This window comes from Hirundo rustica, chromosome 1, assembly GCF_015227805.2.
Source record: "Hirundo rustica isolate bHirRus1 chromosome 1, bHirRus1.pri.v3, whole genome shotgun sequence".
NCBI lineage: Eukaryota > Metazoa > Chordata > Aves > Passeriformes > Hirundinidae > Hirundo > Hirundo rustica.
The window spans coordinates 136,823,266-136,840,657 of NC_053450.1; the positions used below are offsets into that span (position 1 = coordinate 136,823,266).

General features: G+C 35.1%; 1 protein-coding gene across 1 annotated transcript in view; it reads left to right on the forward strand.

The window, feature by feature from the left end:
* Positions 1-17,392, forward strand: part of MALRD1 (MAM and LDL receptor class A domain containing 1) — a 235,169-nt gene that overhangs the window by 145,303 nt on the left and 72,474 nt on the right. Inside the window, exons 29-31 of the mRNA XM_040062159.2 lie at positions 6,600-6,728; positions 10,850-11,011; positions 13,367-13,524. Of these exons, the coding sequence (XP_039918093.1) occupies positions 6,600-6,728; positions 10,850-11,011; positions 13,367-13,524 (449 nt within the window). The remainder of the gene's footprint in view (positions 1-6,599; positions 6,729-10,849; positions 11,012-13,366; positions 13,525-17,392) is intronic.

A 17,392-nucleotide genomic window follows, 5' to 3' on the forward strand; every position in this document is an offset into this window, starting at 1 on the left:
GAATACTTCTTGCTTTGAACAGGTTTGGGAAGTCCTTTGGCAGAATTTTGTATCTACAGGTCAGAGTCTCTCCTAAAAGTCAATAAAATTTGTTAGATCTACTGTTTATGTCAGAGTCAAAACATATCTTTGAATTCAATCTGGCCTTTTGAGCGATACTCTAATTCTCCATGAGGAGAATTCTCTATGGTTTTAAAAATATAAAAACCCTTATTTGAAATTATATCTAGCTTGCTTGAGTAGAAACTTTTCATCTAGTTTTCCTTGCAACAGATTTCCTAGGTCATCCATGGAGAGGAGCATTATTGATGAGTTTGCTAATACAATTCTAATGTTCTATAAAAACTCATGCAGAAAAGAGCACTGAGCAATTGAGGTAAGCAAATGAAAAACCTGATGAAAACTGTGTTGCATAATTTCTGAATCTCAGAGTACAGTTGAGTAATGAAAGCTTCCAGGAGTGTGTATTTCATAAATTCCAATTTAAACAGAGGGTGAAACTCGTAAATTAAATTTCCTTTAATTGAATAATATTTTAACAAGATTTTTTTTTTTAATCTTTGATTATTCCTATATATCTAGTGTTGTGAAAGAGGGGAGAGAAGTGGTTTAAATACTCCCACTAAAAAATACAATTTAAACAACAAAAAATAGAAAGAGACAAATTTTCAGCTTTAATTTGAAAACATTTTTACTCAGGAAGGACTATAATTTCTAAAAAAAGGCAAAAAGTGGGGGAAAAGGCTCATTTCAATTGAATATACATTGTATGTTATGTTTCTGCTAACATGGTTGTGTTGTACTGTTGAGCAAGTGCCTGTGTTTCTCTTGGAGAGCAGAAATGAGACTCTTGCTAAACAACAGCTCAGTGCATTTGAACTTGAGGAACACCCTGCTCTCCAAAACAGCTCAAGGTCTTATTCACTGCAGCCTTTAGGAACCATAATAATTTGGGATTCACCCTACGCCTTTCAAAAGCACAAAGCATTGGCCAAACACAACCTCTGACAACCTATGTCTTCAGTGTTGTAATAGTAGATCATCTCTTCCTGTGTGATCAATCACTTCTTTCATGATAAGTATTTTAAACACTTTGTGTCACCAGATCTATGATATTTAGTGCTATCTATTGAACTTAAATATTTTTGGCCTTATCCATTTTGTTTCAAACAACAAAGATCTATATCCTATAGGACTGATATTTGACCTGTCTGGTTCCTTCTGATTTTAGATGTAATGGATATCACAAGAATATTTACACCTTACAAAGCATTGGTATGAGTAAGCTCTTGTACTCAGAGAGTCAGAGAAATAGTCACTGATCTGTTGCTGTCCTCTAGTTGCAAACTTTAAGGAAATAAGGATGGTTCTGTGAGTTCTTTCATAGTCAGGTCTTTCTTGGTAATTGGGGAAAAAAATCTCTCAGTTAATAATGTTTTATTTATCAGCTGTCTCCAAATGAATCTTATCACGTCTATAAATTCTGCGTCCATTATATGGTTTATTCTTCCATAGATAACATATACTGGAGATGGGTATAAAATAAATATAGCTGCAGCTTGTGCTGTATCCACAACAGAGTCACAATATATCTGTGGCATGCACGACGTGCCCCTGTGTCTTGCGTGCTTTCTACATGCTTACAAACATACACAGGTATCCTTACTAGGAAGATCTTTGCTGGTATTTTGAGAATTGCATTCCAGTCCAGAACAAAATATGTAGAAAGGAAAGCAAGTGTATGTGATGGCGAGTTCTGTGGCAACCATCATTAATGTGTTTATTTCGTAGGGTTTAGTGATCCAGAAGCCAAGCCAGCTCTATTGGCCTCTTAAAAACTACTTAAAGATTATATGGCTCTTTGCTGCATCAATACCAAATTGTACTTAACTGAAAAGTGATACCCTGTATATGCTTTTTCCTTTTCAAGTACTGCCATTTCATTTGGTGAAGGCATTTGCATAACACGCAGTCATTAGCTACTACTTCATCTAAAATATGTCTTGTGCTAGTTTCTTGTGCCATCCCAGCTTTTTGGAAAAGCTGCAATTCTGAGGGGAAAATGAAATAAATGGGCACAATAAAACATTATAATTTTTCCATGCCATAACAATAGTTTGGTTTTGTTTGTTGGTTTGGTTTTTTTAACTTCTAAAAATCTAATCCCCAAGTAAGGGATGTACTTGAATGTAAGGGAAGAAAAATATTTGTAAGGGTATATGTGCTGCTGCCAGCTAACCTTGACCTCTGAGAAAGCAAATGGTTTAATTACTCCAGTAATTCTTGTTAATCTAGTTATTTCCATACTGATCTAAAGTTTGGTTGTTATCATACGCTATTCAATTCTTATCTGGGCTTGTGTTTTATATTCTATATTATTTTATTTTGGTTTGGGGTGATTTTTTACTCCCTATAATGTTTTATTTCTGGGAAAGGAATGGATTGTGGTCTTTTGACCTGCAACATATCTTACGTAGTATTCCGCTCCCACAGATTTTTAGACTGAGTAACCGTAGGAGAAGAAAGATCAAAACATAATGATAAACAAAAGTAACTAGCCCAAGAAATGTCCGAGAATGCTGGAAATTAATAAATTCAGTTGGAGCTTCTGTTCTCATTGAAAAAAACCAAAACCAAACAGCTCCCACTCCCTATCACCTATTTTTGTAGCTCTGATCCTTTCCTCTGTCACTCATGCTATGTCCGTAGATCAACACTCCATATCTGTAAGGATATTTTTCATTATGTAAAATTATGTTTAGAGCTGAATATACTTTTAATTTTTCAGTTTAGGGGTTAAACTAAAGATTTGGAAGGTCAGGTCAAAATAAAGCAACATTTGTGGCTTTTTCATGAACTCCAGGATACTTTCTGGTCAACAGTTTTCTTAAATTACAATGGAATGTTTTATTTTTATTTTGAACATCATAGCTCTCTGCAAATTTTTCATTGCTTATTCAGAAATTAGGTTAGTGCATATCAAAAACATTTCAAATCCCTGTAATTCATCTCATTCTGATTTTGTGAAAAATTCACATTTGTGGATATTTAACTCTTTTACACCTCTGACATCTGCATACATGGCAACAGCACATTCTTTTGCTTGCTGTAGTTCACACATCCATTTTAAGATTGTAGCTTTTCAAAGATAATTTCAGAGTAACACTGTAAGCAAAGTACAACCTATAACTTTTCTCATCGTAATATTTGTCTTAATTTGTTTGGCATGTATTCACAATTAGATATTTTTCTCCTTACCAGTTTCTTGAGCTCTTAAGAGAAGAACCAAGGGGAAAAAACCAACAACAACAACAAAAATCCACCATATTTTTCCATTGTGGGTTTGGGGGTTTTTTTCCTTAGAGTTAGTTTTTCTATATGCTTGGATTTTCATGGAATGGTGTAAGCTAGATTATTGGCAAAAAATATGATATTACATCCTATATATAATCAACCATCATCCAATACATGTTATCATTCTACTGACTGTTTATCAAAGTACAGATGAGGAATATGATCAGATGAAAAGCTATATGTTTTTAAATGCAGTCCCAACACAACCAACATGCACAAAGAAATATGACTTAATGAAAATTTCTCATTTTTTCTGAAATATCAGCTTAAAAATAAAGCTGTCCATTAGGAGACACAGTTTTGCTTTACGCTAAAACTCTCTGGAGTGACGTTAGATAACTATTCTCCAAATTCAGTACTGATAGACACAAACTCAGATTTTGGTAACCCTGTAATTTTGAGGGCAAAAATTAAAAATGGTAAATATTAAAATTTAAAGATAATATTTTAAATGTCCTCTCTTTTTCTTTAAGTTCTTCAGTGTCTTTTTTTATGATTAAATTTTTTTTTAATATTATATTTGAAGAATATTTTGTAAAAATGAAACTTTTAAACTACAACTTCTGTGTGAACTTGTCTTTGGCTTTGGGTTTGCCGACACTGAAGTTGTATTTTATGGTTAAGTTGCACCGTATTTCTTGTTTTGATTTAATTCTTGGCTGGTATAGGAATTTTGGCCAGAATGAGTGTGCTATGCAAAGTTAATTTTTTATGCTGCAGTTCCAAACAGAGTTTAGGATCTTTGGTTACACTGTGTAATGCTAATGCCACTATGTTGATTTGAGGGATTTTATTCTTCTCCCGCAAAGACTGTAGCAGAAAACCATCATTATCATAAATGTAACCTGAAATTATCCCTGAAAAATCCCTAAAAATTACATATAAACAAGGTCTTATACCAAGAAGATAAAATCCAAAGATATGTAAATTTATGTTTATGACATTCACACGTGTTGAGATAAAAAATTTCGTTATGTCTGTGTTGGGCTCACATGTTTTATTTTAGGATAACCAAAGAGATTAATAACATTATTAAATGCTGGTTTATGATATGTTTGAAGTGCTATAAAGTTGTTTTTTTTAAAAAAAAAGAACAACTATAATTAAGTGCTAAATATAAATGATAGAGTAACATAACATAACATTATGTTGCTCTCACTAGGTAATGGTGTGGAATATGACCAGTCACAAAGCCATGGATTTTCAAAAGTCTCACCCCTATATGGTGATAATGCACCCCTATCATATGCAGCGAAAACTACTGTATGCTAATGGATCTGCAATTACCTAGTTTCTGTCATTATTTAAGCCATTGAATTACTTAAGGAAATAATTTAATTTTCCAATGCATCATTTCCAGTGCAGAGGAGGGAGTGGAGATGAGGGTTTTTTAGACTCTTCTCAAAAGTGCCTACTGACAGAAGGCAATAGGCACAAATTCAAAAACCAGGAAATTTCAGGTGAACACAATAAACCACTTTACTGTGAGGATCACCCAACACAAATGGTTGTCCAAAGAGGTTGTTGAGTCTCCATCCATGGATATCATCCAAAACCCAGCGGGACATGGTCCTGCACAACCTGCCGTGCTAGAGGTGGCTGAAGCAGTGGGTTGGACTAAGGGGGTCTTGAGAGGTCTCTGCCAACCTCAACTATTATGTGGCTTTCCAGAATTTAGGATGAGCCATACTAATGAATTTAATGAATTTGGTATCTCCAGTCAGGTTTTATCCCACCATTTTAGAGAGGTATGAAAACTGCCTTAACCATCACAAACCACTCAGTCAATTTTTTTCTCAGGAGTCGGCTCCTCTGTTAATGGCTCTCTGCCATACAGATTGTCTGGAAAAAGCAGCCATAACTTTTCATGTATATAAGGCATTCATGATGATTCGTTTGTGGTGTGGATGCCCTGACACTAATCAGATCAAATTGACAGTGAAAAATTGAAAACCAAAATAACGAGACAGATATCAATTTGTGCGTGTGTGTGTATGTCAGTGCACAGGGGCTTCTGTATTTCAAAGCTGAAAATTTAAACACTGAGGCATGTAACCAATGTTAGCAGTGATTTTTTTTTCTTCTTTATTGTGCTATCCATTTGAAATGTATGGATTATATTTTAATGCCCTATTTAATATTACTTTGAGTACATGTTAAAACTAAACCAAAGTTTAGTTCTCTTTTTCTATTCTGCTTCAATGAGAATGCAGTTCCTCAGTCTGTAAAATTCAGTAAGTATCACTATTTGAAGAGATTAATGCCCTGACAACAATAACAACTCCTCTGGAAATATGGGCTTGCACAAAGGTAAATATCATGGTGTTCTGATCAGACTGTGTTTAACAATATGCCACATTTTAGTCATGTTTGAAGGAAAAAATGAAACACATTACAATGAATACAGTCAAAATAAATTCTCCTAAATGTCTTTTTGCAGAACTGAAAGCTCTGGAATGAAAGGCAATCTAAGGTTATCAGAGTGCTTTTGAAGTGTTGCATTTGGGGTTATCAGAACTGTTTCAATTACTGTTGGATGAAATTATGCACACAGGGCACTGAACTAAAAAATAACTTACGTAAGTTCCTTTATAGTCTTAGAGTCCAGGGATGGCTGAATCTCAGTACTCTGGAATTGAACCTGATGTTTTATGTGCAAGTTACTAAGTTACTCTCATTTTATGAGATGATTTTCACTCACCTTCAGAGATGAACAGAAATTGTTGTAAAAAAGATTTGTATATTAAATACCATAAGAGAAATTTCTTGGTGGTTCACATAATCAGAGCAGCAGTTTGTCTAAATTCTTTAAAAAAAGGCTGAAAGTCTTATGAAGGCTCTAAAAGTTCATTTATTATGCAAATGTTTATAACAGTGATTTTTTTCAGTTTAAAATGATATTTTACAAAAAATATAATTATGAGCAGAATAAAGCCTTTTGCCTTATTTTTCAACAGCTCACAGAACCCTTTTCTATAGAATGTCCACAACAAATACACCAACAAAACACTTACGTTGATGCTGACTTGAATTTTCTTCCAGCCCAAATATCCTACCTTTGAAGCTTTGTGCAAGCCAAATACAGTAGTCTAGGAATATATAATGCAACATTAAAAGAGTGAGACCAAATAACATCTATTGGAAGCAGTAAAACCCTAAAGCCATGATGTATAATAGTTAACAAAGTAAAAATAGCATCCTTTGATTTAATTTCTATATTGATTTAAATATCCTGTTGTTTTCAGTTGGAGAGAATCCCAGGGAATGCCCTGCCTTCACTGATTTTGTATGTGGGAATAAGAATTGCATTGAGTCTCAGTTCGTCTGTGACTATAAACCAGACTGTGAAGACCTATCAGATGAAGCTGACTGCAGTAAGTATTTCTTTGTGTGTTCATCTAATATTAAATGAAAATTATAACCTTAAATTCTGTAGCATAATATGGGTGAGCTCATAAAGATGATTCACTCAGAGGATGATGACAAGCATGTTGCCTTCTCCCCAGCTCGAAAGGTCTGGTATTTTCACATCCTCAGAAATATTTGCTGCAAAAGTATGCAAATGTGGTTTAGTGTAACTAATTAAAACCAAAGGTTAGATACTGAAAAAACCTCTACACCAAGGCCAAAACCAGCTTAAAGGTTAAAAACATACTTGAGGAATTAAATCAATGAGTTACAATAAAAATTAACTCTGAGGGAAAAAAAATGCAAGCTTGTTTATTAATGTAAAAAAAAAAAGGTGTTGAAAGGAAATATCGCTGTTGAATGGAAATGCTAAGTCCATATATGCAGCTCAGTAATCAGTCTAATTGTTAATCTTTGAGCTGGAGGGTCAAATTCTGCCATAATGCAGGTATGCTCAAAAGTAAACTCGATAGATAAAGTAAATGAATCCACACATCAATTCAATTTCCATCCTTTGTGGAAGTAAAAGTACTTCATTGAAATAAGCCCATATTTTGCAATCCCTTGAAAATCAAGGCCTTTTTCTTGCCTGGGGTTGCTGCATGCTCAACTGAACAGAATTACAAAAGTAATGACCCTTTTTCAGATGATGCACATTATAATGTTTTTACCAGGCTGAAGACTTACTTACTAAACAAGATGCTAAGTTATCATTATAGGAGATTTAACTTGGAGTTTCTGCTGTTCATTAAAGTAAATAGCAAATCTGGAGTATAAAAACTGAAGACAGTGTCACTATTTCTGACCTCTACTTCTTGTAGTACTTTGTGTTGCAGTGAACTTTGTGAATGTTATTCACAGAAATGAATTTACATTGAATAATAACTTAAAAATACTATGTTTTAAAAAGTAGACTCCAAGATAGATGTTAAACAGTAGTCTGTATTTCTTATATAAAGCACTTAACTTTTTAGGAGTTAGGCACAGTAAGACCAGCAAAATACCGTGTAAACTCACCCTGGTAACATTCTCCAGACCTAATAGATACACACTAAATTTGAATTATGGTCTGAAGTAAACTGTTCAGTAAAGATATTCAGAAAAATATGGAGAACCTTGATTTATTCTCCAAATATTGTTAGAGAATATAGTAGGCTCCTTGGGGGAGGGTGTTCTGTGTTTTCTGGAAGGACTCTTCTTAGTCAGATAATAGATTGGAACATTTCAGGCCATAAATTATCTTGAATCACAGTAAAGCAACTCAGTCTTTGCTATACTGAAGAAAAGATTTTCCAAGGGGAGAAAAAAAAGTAGACTGAAATATCTTTTTATTGTAGATGGAAAGGCTGTAGATACATCAAAATATTTTCATCAGCCTTTAGTCTTGCTGTCTCTCCCAAAGTGTAATTCAGAGATACAGTAATCTGGCATTCAGAATATTCAGATAAGCCCCAGGTATAATACTTCCCTGTCTGCTCTATTTTAGTTCCAAAAATGATGCCTTATATTAAGATAAACACACTTTTTCCCTGAGCATATAACTTATAGATGGGAATAAACAACATTAAAGGGCACATAATGCCTTCTAGATATGGAAACCTGATTTTTTTTTTTTAACAAAAAGATGACAGGAGCTGCTTAATCAGGAGAAAAACAAAAAAAAGTATAACAGATATAGAGAAATCCCTTCATAGCCTAAACTGTCCCACCACAGGTGGTTATGGTTACATTTGTCTGCAGTTTTCTCCTTTGCACTGAGATCAAGGTCTGAGCTTATTTCACATTCTAATATAGTTTTATACAAGTGTGACTCCAAAGAAGTAAATGGACCATAATCTACTCAGCAGAAATTCCTGTATGCAGGATTTACAAGGACCTACAGGAAATGAACTGCATTCACATAGGCTGATGGACTTTACTTTAATAAACTCGTGGAAATTACTTACTCTATGTTTCATTTGGTCCAGTCAGGCAATCTTGCAAAATTTTGATTCTCTTTCAGTTTGCTGCTGGAAGTACTGAGGTGAAAAGAAATACACATGAAAGCAGTTTCAGTTTTCATGAATTGCAGCCAACTATACACACAGATTTGATTAATAACAAACCTTGGTGCTGATGAACCAACTAGAGGAGTGCTTGAATTAATTGAAATGAAAGCAAATTTTCCAATAAATGGAGCAATCTTCATCTGCTGGCTTCTAAATGGGTATGCTTACCCATAAAAAAGCCACCCAGCTGATAGATCACATTACTTTTTCAACCCAGTAAGTACTGTTCATAAATATTTATTAATAATTGCCTTCTGAATGCATCATTAGTACATTAAGGTAAAAAAACCTGAAGTCAGGTATTCTATTATGAGTAGCGTAAATCCTAAATGGATTAGGCCTTCGATCTTCTTAGAGATGCACAAGAAAATGTGATTTTTTTTTTTTTTATGGTGTGTTCCCTTTGCTCTACCTGTGTGTGAGGTTGTTTATTGTTGGAGTTAGGCCTTTATTAGGCTTACTGATGTTTGTAATACAGTGCCAATGCAGATGCTCACTGCATTTGACCAGCACTAGCAAAATCACAGAAGGGTCGAGGTGGAAAGGCACTTTGGGACACCATCCAATTCAACCTCCTGCTTCTAACAGCAAGAGGTTGCACAGGGCTCTGCCACACAGGGTTTGAATACCTTCAAAAACGGACATTCCAAAATTTATCTTGGCAACTTATACCAGTGTTTTACCAGTTAAAAAAGGTTTTTTTTCTTAGCCTTAAAAATTGCTTCCTCTGTGCCTGTTGTCTCTTGTCCTGACACTAGGCACCACGGAGAAGAGTCAGTCTTTTTCTTCTTTAAACCATCCCAGAAAGTTTCTGTATACACTGAAGAAATACAACTGAGCATTCTCATCTCTAGCCTGAACAGTCCCAGCTCCCTCAGTCCGTGCTCAGGGGACACTTCAGTCCTCACAGTACAGTAACTTCATTACAGGACAGTGCAAATTCTCCCCCTAGCATTCAGGATTTCAATCCAGTAAATAACCTATAATGGATCAAAATTGTACATCTTTTAAGATATTTGTCTTAAACACTTAACTAAGGTGACCTTTTTTTTAACAGAGAACAAAAGTCCACAGGGTGACAGTGTGTGTGCAGACCTTGGTCATAAGCAGTTTTATGATAATAATATTTTCATAGAGAATGGTCTCAGTTTTTCTTTTAGCATCAAAATAGAAAATAGGAAAAAACAAGAAGAGATTACTAGGAGGTAATTAAATCTATTATTTTTATCTATATCCTTCATATCCAGACTATGATAAGTAGTCGTATTTTAATATTGCAGAATATGTCTAGCTCAAGGAAAATAGTCTAAATCCTCTAACCCATTCTGAACAGTCATAGTCAGACCTGTATCTAAAATGCATGGCTGATTGTGATGTTTAATAGATTGTAACATTTTTCCAAAGTCTCCTCACAGGTGTCATCCACACTCACACTCAGCAATTGTGTAACTGCCTCTGCTTTATAATGAAGGAAAAGGTGTTTTGGAGCCAGCAGAAGCGATTGTAGTGCTATTTGATTCATCTGTACCACACCATTTCTATCATTTTATTGATTAATTAATTTTCCAAAGTAACCTGAAGCAGAAGAGTCAGAGTTAGAAATGGGCAGTTTAACTCAAATCTCCTGAATTTAGTCAATGAGCGTCCTAATCACAGGAACATCTCTCTCATCATAAAGCTGCCCTCAGACATAATAGTCACAAGGCCAACATATGCTAATGAAAGATGCCACTGTGGAAGGGCAGTCCAGTTTTGCTAGCTAATTGTCTGGAAATCATTCTTTCCATTTACCTTGGACAAGAACTAAATTTGGTGAAGTCATTGGTTTGTCATGGGTGTTTACCTGTAATAAAGTTTATACTTGCTCTTAGAGTGAAGAATGAGTTTCTCCTTTCCTCATTAACTATCATATACTATTTATGTCCATGCAAGGAAAGTGTTAGCCAATGGAAATCCTTTCCATTTCCATTTTTAGTGTGTACACTACAGCACCTTTATGTAGGGCTGGCATGATAATTTACTTTTTGCTGTATTTTCAGGTTACTACACAAGTATTCCTGGAAGCTGTAACTTTGAAACACAAGGTCAAGAGTGGACAACTGTGTGTGGATTAACACAAGACACTACTGATGATTTTGACTGGAATATTAGCAATGGTGCTGTCACAGGACAAACAAATCCTCATACTGACCACACACCAGGTATTGCCATGTGTACTGCATCACTTCTCTGAAAATAAAATATTCACTGAATTCAAAAAGAAAAAACTGCCAAAAATGTCGATTCATGCCAAGACAACAGCACATATCATTGTGATCAGCTGATACATGGGAATGGTTCAAAGCTGTGCCAGGAAAGGTTCAGACTGAGGGAATTAGGAAGCATTTCTTTTCCAGCAGGGTGGCCAAACACTGGAACAGTCTTCCTAGAGGTGCTCAGTGCCCCCAGCCTTTCAGTATTTAGGGGGCATTTGGAAAATGCCCTTAACAACATGCTTTATCTTGGGCAGCCCTGAATTGATGAGCCAGTAGGACTAGATGATCATTTTAGGTCTCTTCCAACTGAAATAATACTACTCCTTTTTATTAAACTCTAATGACAGATTTCAGCTACATAAGGTCAGCTTCTGACGTGAAAATACGAATTCTCTGAAATCCTAACTGGCTATAGTAATACTCTTCTCCTTGTCAATATTTTAAATAAACTACTTTTCCTGGAGTGTGCTACCACCCTAATGAATTTTAGAAAAACATGCAATCTTATGCCAGATAAGGAGCAAAGTGTGTGGGTGTGTGTGAAATGCTTGAGGCTCCTACCTTGATTTAACTTAGCGCCCTGATATTGGCTTGCCAGAAATGTTATTATAGAAGTTCTTCCCAAGATATTTCTGACAAATTGCTGCCACAATTGCTGCCTGTTGATTGTCAGGAGAATGAAATATATTGACAGGCAATTACAGTAATCTGTGTTATGTAGTAAGCATAATCATATATTGTATTACATAAATATTACATAACATACTTATATTATACAATATAGCTGGGTGGGATATTAATTTCTATCACAAATGTATCAATCTCTATTTGAGAAGTAGTTAACTTTCTTTCCAGAAGCCTTAATGGTTAGAATCCCTATCTTAATTTCCATCTAATCAGCAAAGTACAGTTAGTATTCAATCTAAGAATATCAAAATTTCTACTGTTTTTTCTTGGGTTTGTGAGAAGCATCATCTCCAGCTTTTGACTCCTTTTTATTTTATTTTATGTTTTCAAAATCAATAGAGACACCTTATCGAGGGTGGCTGTAGCCATTTCTGCCCAGCTCGTTCATCCTCCCTTCTTCTCTATTCTGCACCTGCTGCAGGAACTGTTCACCTGATCGTGAGGGAACTGCTTATCTACCACAAATCACAGTTCTTGCAGACATTCCTACTACTTTATGTTGCAGGCTGTAAATCTGGAAGCGCATTCCTCTTGGAAAGGACAGAACAGAGAAGGTAGAGGTAGAAAGTATTGCAGCTGTTCCAGGCAAGCTGTTTCTTGCAAATAAGTTGTTTGACTTGCTTCCTTGCTGTTACTTTGATGCAATGCGATAGCAAAACAACCACTAGCCCCTGGCTTTTTAAGGAGGTTTGGTGTGTTTTTCTGTTTCAGTTTCTGTCATTTAATTAGTTCTTTGTTTCTGTGAAATTACCCAGCAATTATAAGAAAAACAAAGTTGATAAAAAATGAAGCACAAGGAAAACAAAATTAGAGCAAAGTGTTTACAAAATTATCCAGAGTTTTAATTTACTTTTAAATTACCCAGGCAAGATATATTCACATTAACTACAGCGGAATTGCTCATCAGAATTTCCAGCAGTCTGTAGTACTTAGAAATATCTATCAGTCCGTCAGGTTTAGGTCGAATATTAGGAAAAGGTTCTTCACCCAGAGAGTGGTTGGGCACTGGGACAGCTCCTCAGGGAAGTGGTCACAGCACCAGCCTGAGAGAATTCAAGACCTGTTTGGAAAACGCTCTCAGGCACGGGGTGTGACTCTTGGGGGGTCAGTCCTGTGCAGGGACAAGAGCTGGACTTTGATGATCTTTGTGCTTCTTTGCCAAGACAGTTTATTCTATGATTCTGTTTAGCACAAGGGACATCTAGGACAAGAAACACCTTTTTATACCAAAAGAGGTGAGACTTAGATATTAGGAAATTAGAAAGAAATTCTTTACTTAGAAGGCTGTGAGACACTGGAAAAATTTGTGCAGAAGCTGTGGATGCCCCCTTCTTGGGAATGAATGTTCAAGGCCAGGCTGGGTGTGTTTTGAGAAGCCTCATGCAGTGGGTGGCGTGGGGTTGGAACTAGATGATTTTTAAGGGCCCTTCCAAACCAAGCTATTCTGAAATTCTGTGAAATAGGATCAGAATTAGCAAGGAAGATCTCCATACAATCATGGTATGGTATACATGTACTTAAAAAGAAAATAAAAAAACAAGTATCTGTGTTTATTAAAACTAAAGCATAAAATAGTATTGGAAAATTCTAAATGTTTCTTAACTTTTTTTTAAGGTAAGGGACAGAGGTTTTTGTATGTCAACTCATCTGCCCAGAAGGAAGGAGACAGAGCAAGGATAACTACCACCAAATTCTTCCCAGCTAGTCTTGGGGTCTGTAGAGTTCGCTTCTGGTTCTGGATGTTTGCTTCTAGGCAAACAGGAGTCTTAAAGGTAAAATTCCTTCTACTACATTATGCCATAATAATACTTGCTTTAGTGCTATTTGCATTTTTGTGTCTAGGATTACCAAAATCTCAGGAATTTATGTTAACAATTCTTCATCACAACTTACTGCAGTAACACCTATATACAAATCTTCTCCTGACAGAATCAAGTGACAATTCTGCTTTAGTTTTAGTTCCACTTGAACTACATATGTAAGAATTAACACTTCAGATTTGACTAGCATACTGAAACCTACCCAATACCAGCACAGTTCTATGCAGAATTCACTCTAACATCAAATGGGGGCAATTTCCAATGTTTAGTGATTTAAATTAAATGTTTTAAAAAATTAATGTAACTATGTATGAAAGATGTTTCACTAAAACAATTGCAAATAAGGTACTTAACTGTATCAACAGTTGTAGCCCAAGCTTCCATGAAACTGTCATCTTGCTGTTCCTCAAGCATCCTTAACAAGTACATTTCTGGTTGTTAAGTAATCCAGTGACAGTCAAAGGAGGGACATGACCCCTTGGCAAACAACTCACTTCATGTGACTCACTGAATAAATATGTTGCACAGTTCCTTTTTAGGTGTCCTGAGAAAGACTCCTATCTGTGAGGTTTGTTAAATTTTTGAAAATACAGATTATGTTAATTTTTTAAGTTAATGGCAGAATAAAAGTTAGTCTGTGTTTAAAGTGAGCAAGAATATTTTTGTAGTCTTGTACATTGAAATGATTCAGAAAGTTTTTACCACTGTTTTCTCCACTGGAAAAGATTATCATAGCATTGCTCCATGGGATTATAGTGCAATTAGGCTGGAAAGGCCTCAGGTGGTCTCTAGTCCAACCTCTTGCTCTAAACAGTCAGCTACAAGATGATGCTGGGTAGCTCAGGAATTTACCCAGTCTTGAAAATGTCCATATATGGAGGCTACTCATCCTCTAGGGGCACCTTATGCTACTGGTAAACTCTCCACCTTCTTGTCCTTACATCTAGCCCAAGGATAATGATACCCTTCATTCCACCTTTTTTTTCTTTCCATTTATTTTTTTTAGCAATATTTTCAGGATGGGGTTTGCATATGAATTTTATCTATAGCACCTAGTTTATTACTCTGAGTATTGATGTAAATTTACTTATTGATTTAAAAAAAAGAGCTGTATTTCATGAAGTTCATATAAGCAGCAGTAAAAAGCAAACATATATTCCTTTTTTCTATCCATTGATAGCTGAAATACTGTGAGATTATCTGTGATTAACTATCTGTTTAAATTCAAGTATCCTAGGCCTTACAGCGTGCAAGATTGATGATGAGACCCTTTGAAGAAGCTTTTGAATGTTTTCAAGCATCACAGAACACTTAGAATTTGTGAATAAGTAGATGTGTGTGGCCTATATGTGAGTTAGTAGGCTGACAGCCAGAGCCTGCTTTTTAATTGCTTGGGTTTTTTTTTTTTTTTCTTTTTAAGCAGACTAGTTTAATTTACTCTCATTGCCTCAATTTCATAAAGAGTTGTCCTACTCCCACATACAAATAAAGTTCCCTGTTTATGGCTTTGCTACATGTACTCTTTATGTAGAAACGTATTCACAACAGACTGAAGCACTCAGCAAGGAATATCATCCCATCACAGAATCAATTTAATTCTGTGGACATTTTGCTCTTTTCTATCAAACTAATAAGCTATTTCAGTAGCAACTGTTGCTCTTATTAAATCAAGAATATAAATTAACTGTAGCCATTCAAGTGAAAAAGAAAAAAGCCTAAAAAGAACAAAAAAGAAAAGCAATAAAATCAAGAGCCCAAAACTTCTAAAAACAGTTCTGTGAAGAATATTTTTTTTTTTTTTTCCAGTTTGCACTGGAGGTGAAAGAAGTCAAACTGTAATAGGAAGTTTGAATAATGTGCCAGAATATAATAACATCAGTACAAAAGCTGATATAGTTCTTATCTGAAAGACAGCTATCTGGTCGAGTCTGAATTTAAAAAAAAAAAAGGACCGCAGATATAGGACATACTGAGATGTGTGATTAAAATGGGTAAAAGAAAGATAAAAATGAATGTTGTAATAGTATAGGAATTAGACGTGGTAGACTACACAAAATAATGTGAAGTTATGGGAACAATCCTATTCTTACTCAGAAAAGGAACTAGTCACTGAGGAAAGGCAAAAAGGAACTAGAAATGCTTCTGTTCTGTATTCACAATGCACATTTCAATTGCAACAATTTCTTTGTCATAAACTAATTTGTTCATGAGGAAACCAAAAGTCTGGGCTATTATTTTTAGAAAGGACACAATGTTTACAGCAACTCTTGCACTAACATAGAATGGATGCTATTTAAAAGAGATCTGAATACTCCTGCTTCAATAAATCATTAACCAGCAGGAGGAAAAAATTGCTTTGTAATTTCTTCTAGCTTTCCTTAGAAGTATTTGGTAAGAATCTTTGAAAGTGGAGTTTTCCAGCACTAAATACAAGCCTGGTCTAATATATCAATTAATATGCTCTGGGCAAAAATACCTCTTAATACAAACAAATCTTGCCACATTATGCAGCAAATGTGAATATATAAAAAAAAAAAAAGCCCTCACATTCATCTTTACATTTTTATGACTAGTTTGTTGAATTTAATGGTGTAAGAGAGCAGTTTCAGCAAAAAATGAATGTGGTTTTCACATCTGTTTCATTCCAATGGAAATTCTATTGATCGTCTGTCAGACTCAAAACACTCAGTGTTTATTATGCTTCTCTGCCCATTTACCTCTGGAGTCTGCCATACTCATACAGTGGAGAATTAAAACTGAACTTAATTCCTGATGTGATAGTACAGCTAATATATCAGTTTTCTGCCTTGTATTTGTTGATACTAACAGAACTGATTTATAATACATTTTGGTATAAGACAGGTCAATTTTATTTAAAAAAACCTAAATATTTTATTACTTCAAACAACGGTATAGAGGAATAAAGAGAAAAGAGGTAATTAATTTTTTAAGTGCTTCTCAGTTGGGACAATGAAACATGATACAATTTTGTAATCTGATTTGTGGACTTAAACAATTTCAGTCTGTCTCTGGTGGGCCTTCAGTCCGAGGAAGACATGCAACGATGACTACTGAGGAATGTGAAAAGCACAAAGGCATTATCTCAAAGACGTAAAGCAGTAAACATAGCATCATTATTCATCAGAGTCAATGGAATTTTTCCTCAGCTGACACAAGTCTCTGGTGCCTAATGAAGCAAAAATATAGGTTCTCTTTCTCAAGACTTCCCTGTTTCCTTGGCTAGCAATTAAAGACTTTAAGTTGTCAATGGTGGGAGAATACCTCTCTTATTATGCATCCTTCAACTGTTCATTGGTTTCTTATTTATTAGGCAATTCAGGTGGAATGTAGCACCTTCCAGTATTCCAACTGCTAGATTTAGGCAAGATCAGGAAGATAATATATCATGTTGAAAAGTCAGGATGAGGGTACAGGATAGCCATGAGTTGTAACTGCTGATTAACAAATAGAAAATAGTTTTTATTTTATGACCTTAAAAAGTACTTTCCCTATCCTCAAAATGAAATAGAAAGTGAAAAAAGAATTCAGAAGTTTCTAACACACAGGATATTCTGTGGAGAATTAGAACTAAGTCATGACTTTGAGGTGGTAAATAGGATTTTCTAAAGAATGTTGTTCTCTGTGGATCAGCTAGATCAGCATTAGGCTGGAGAACAGTCTTATCCATCTGAAAAGTACAGAGTTGTTCAATGGGATTTTGCTACAACTCGTGGTTTGGTTGTTTTGAGGGTTTTGTGTGGATTTTTGTTGTTGTTGTTTTGGTTTTTGTTTTGGGGTTTTTGTTGTTGTTGTTGTTATT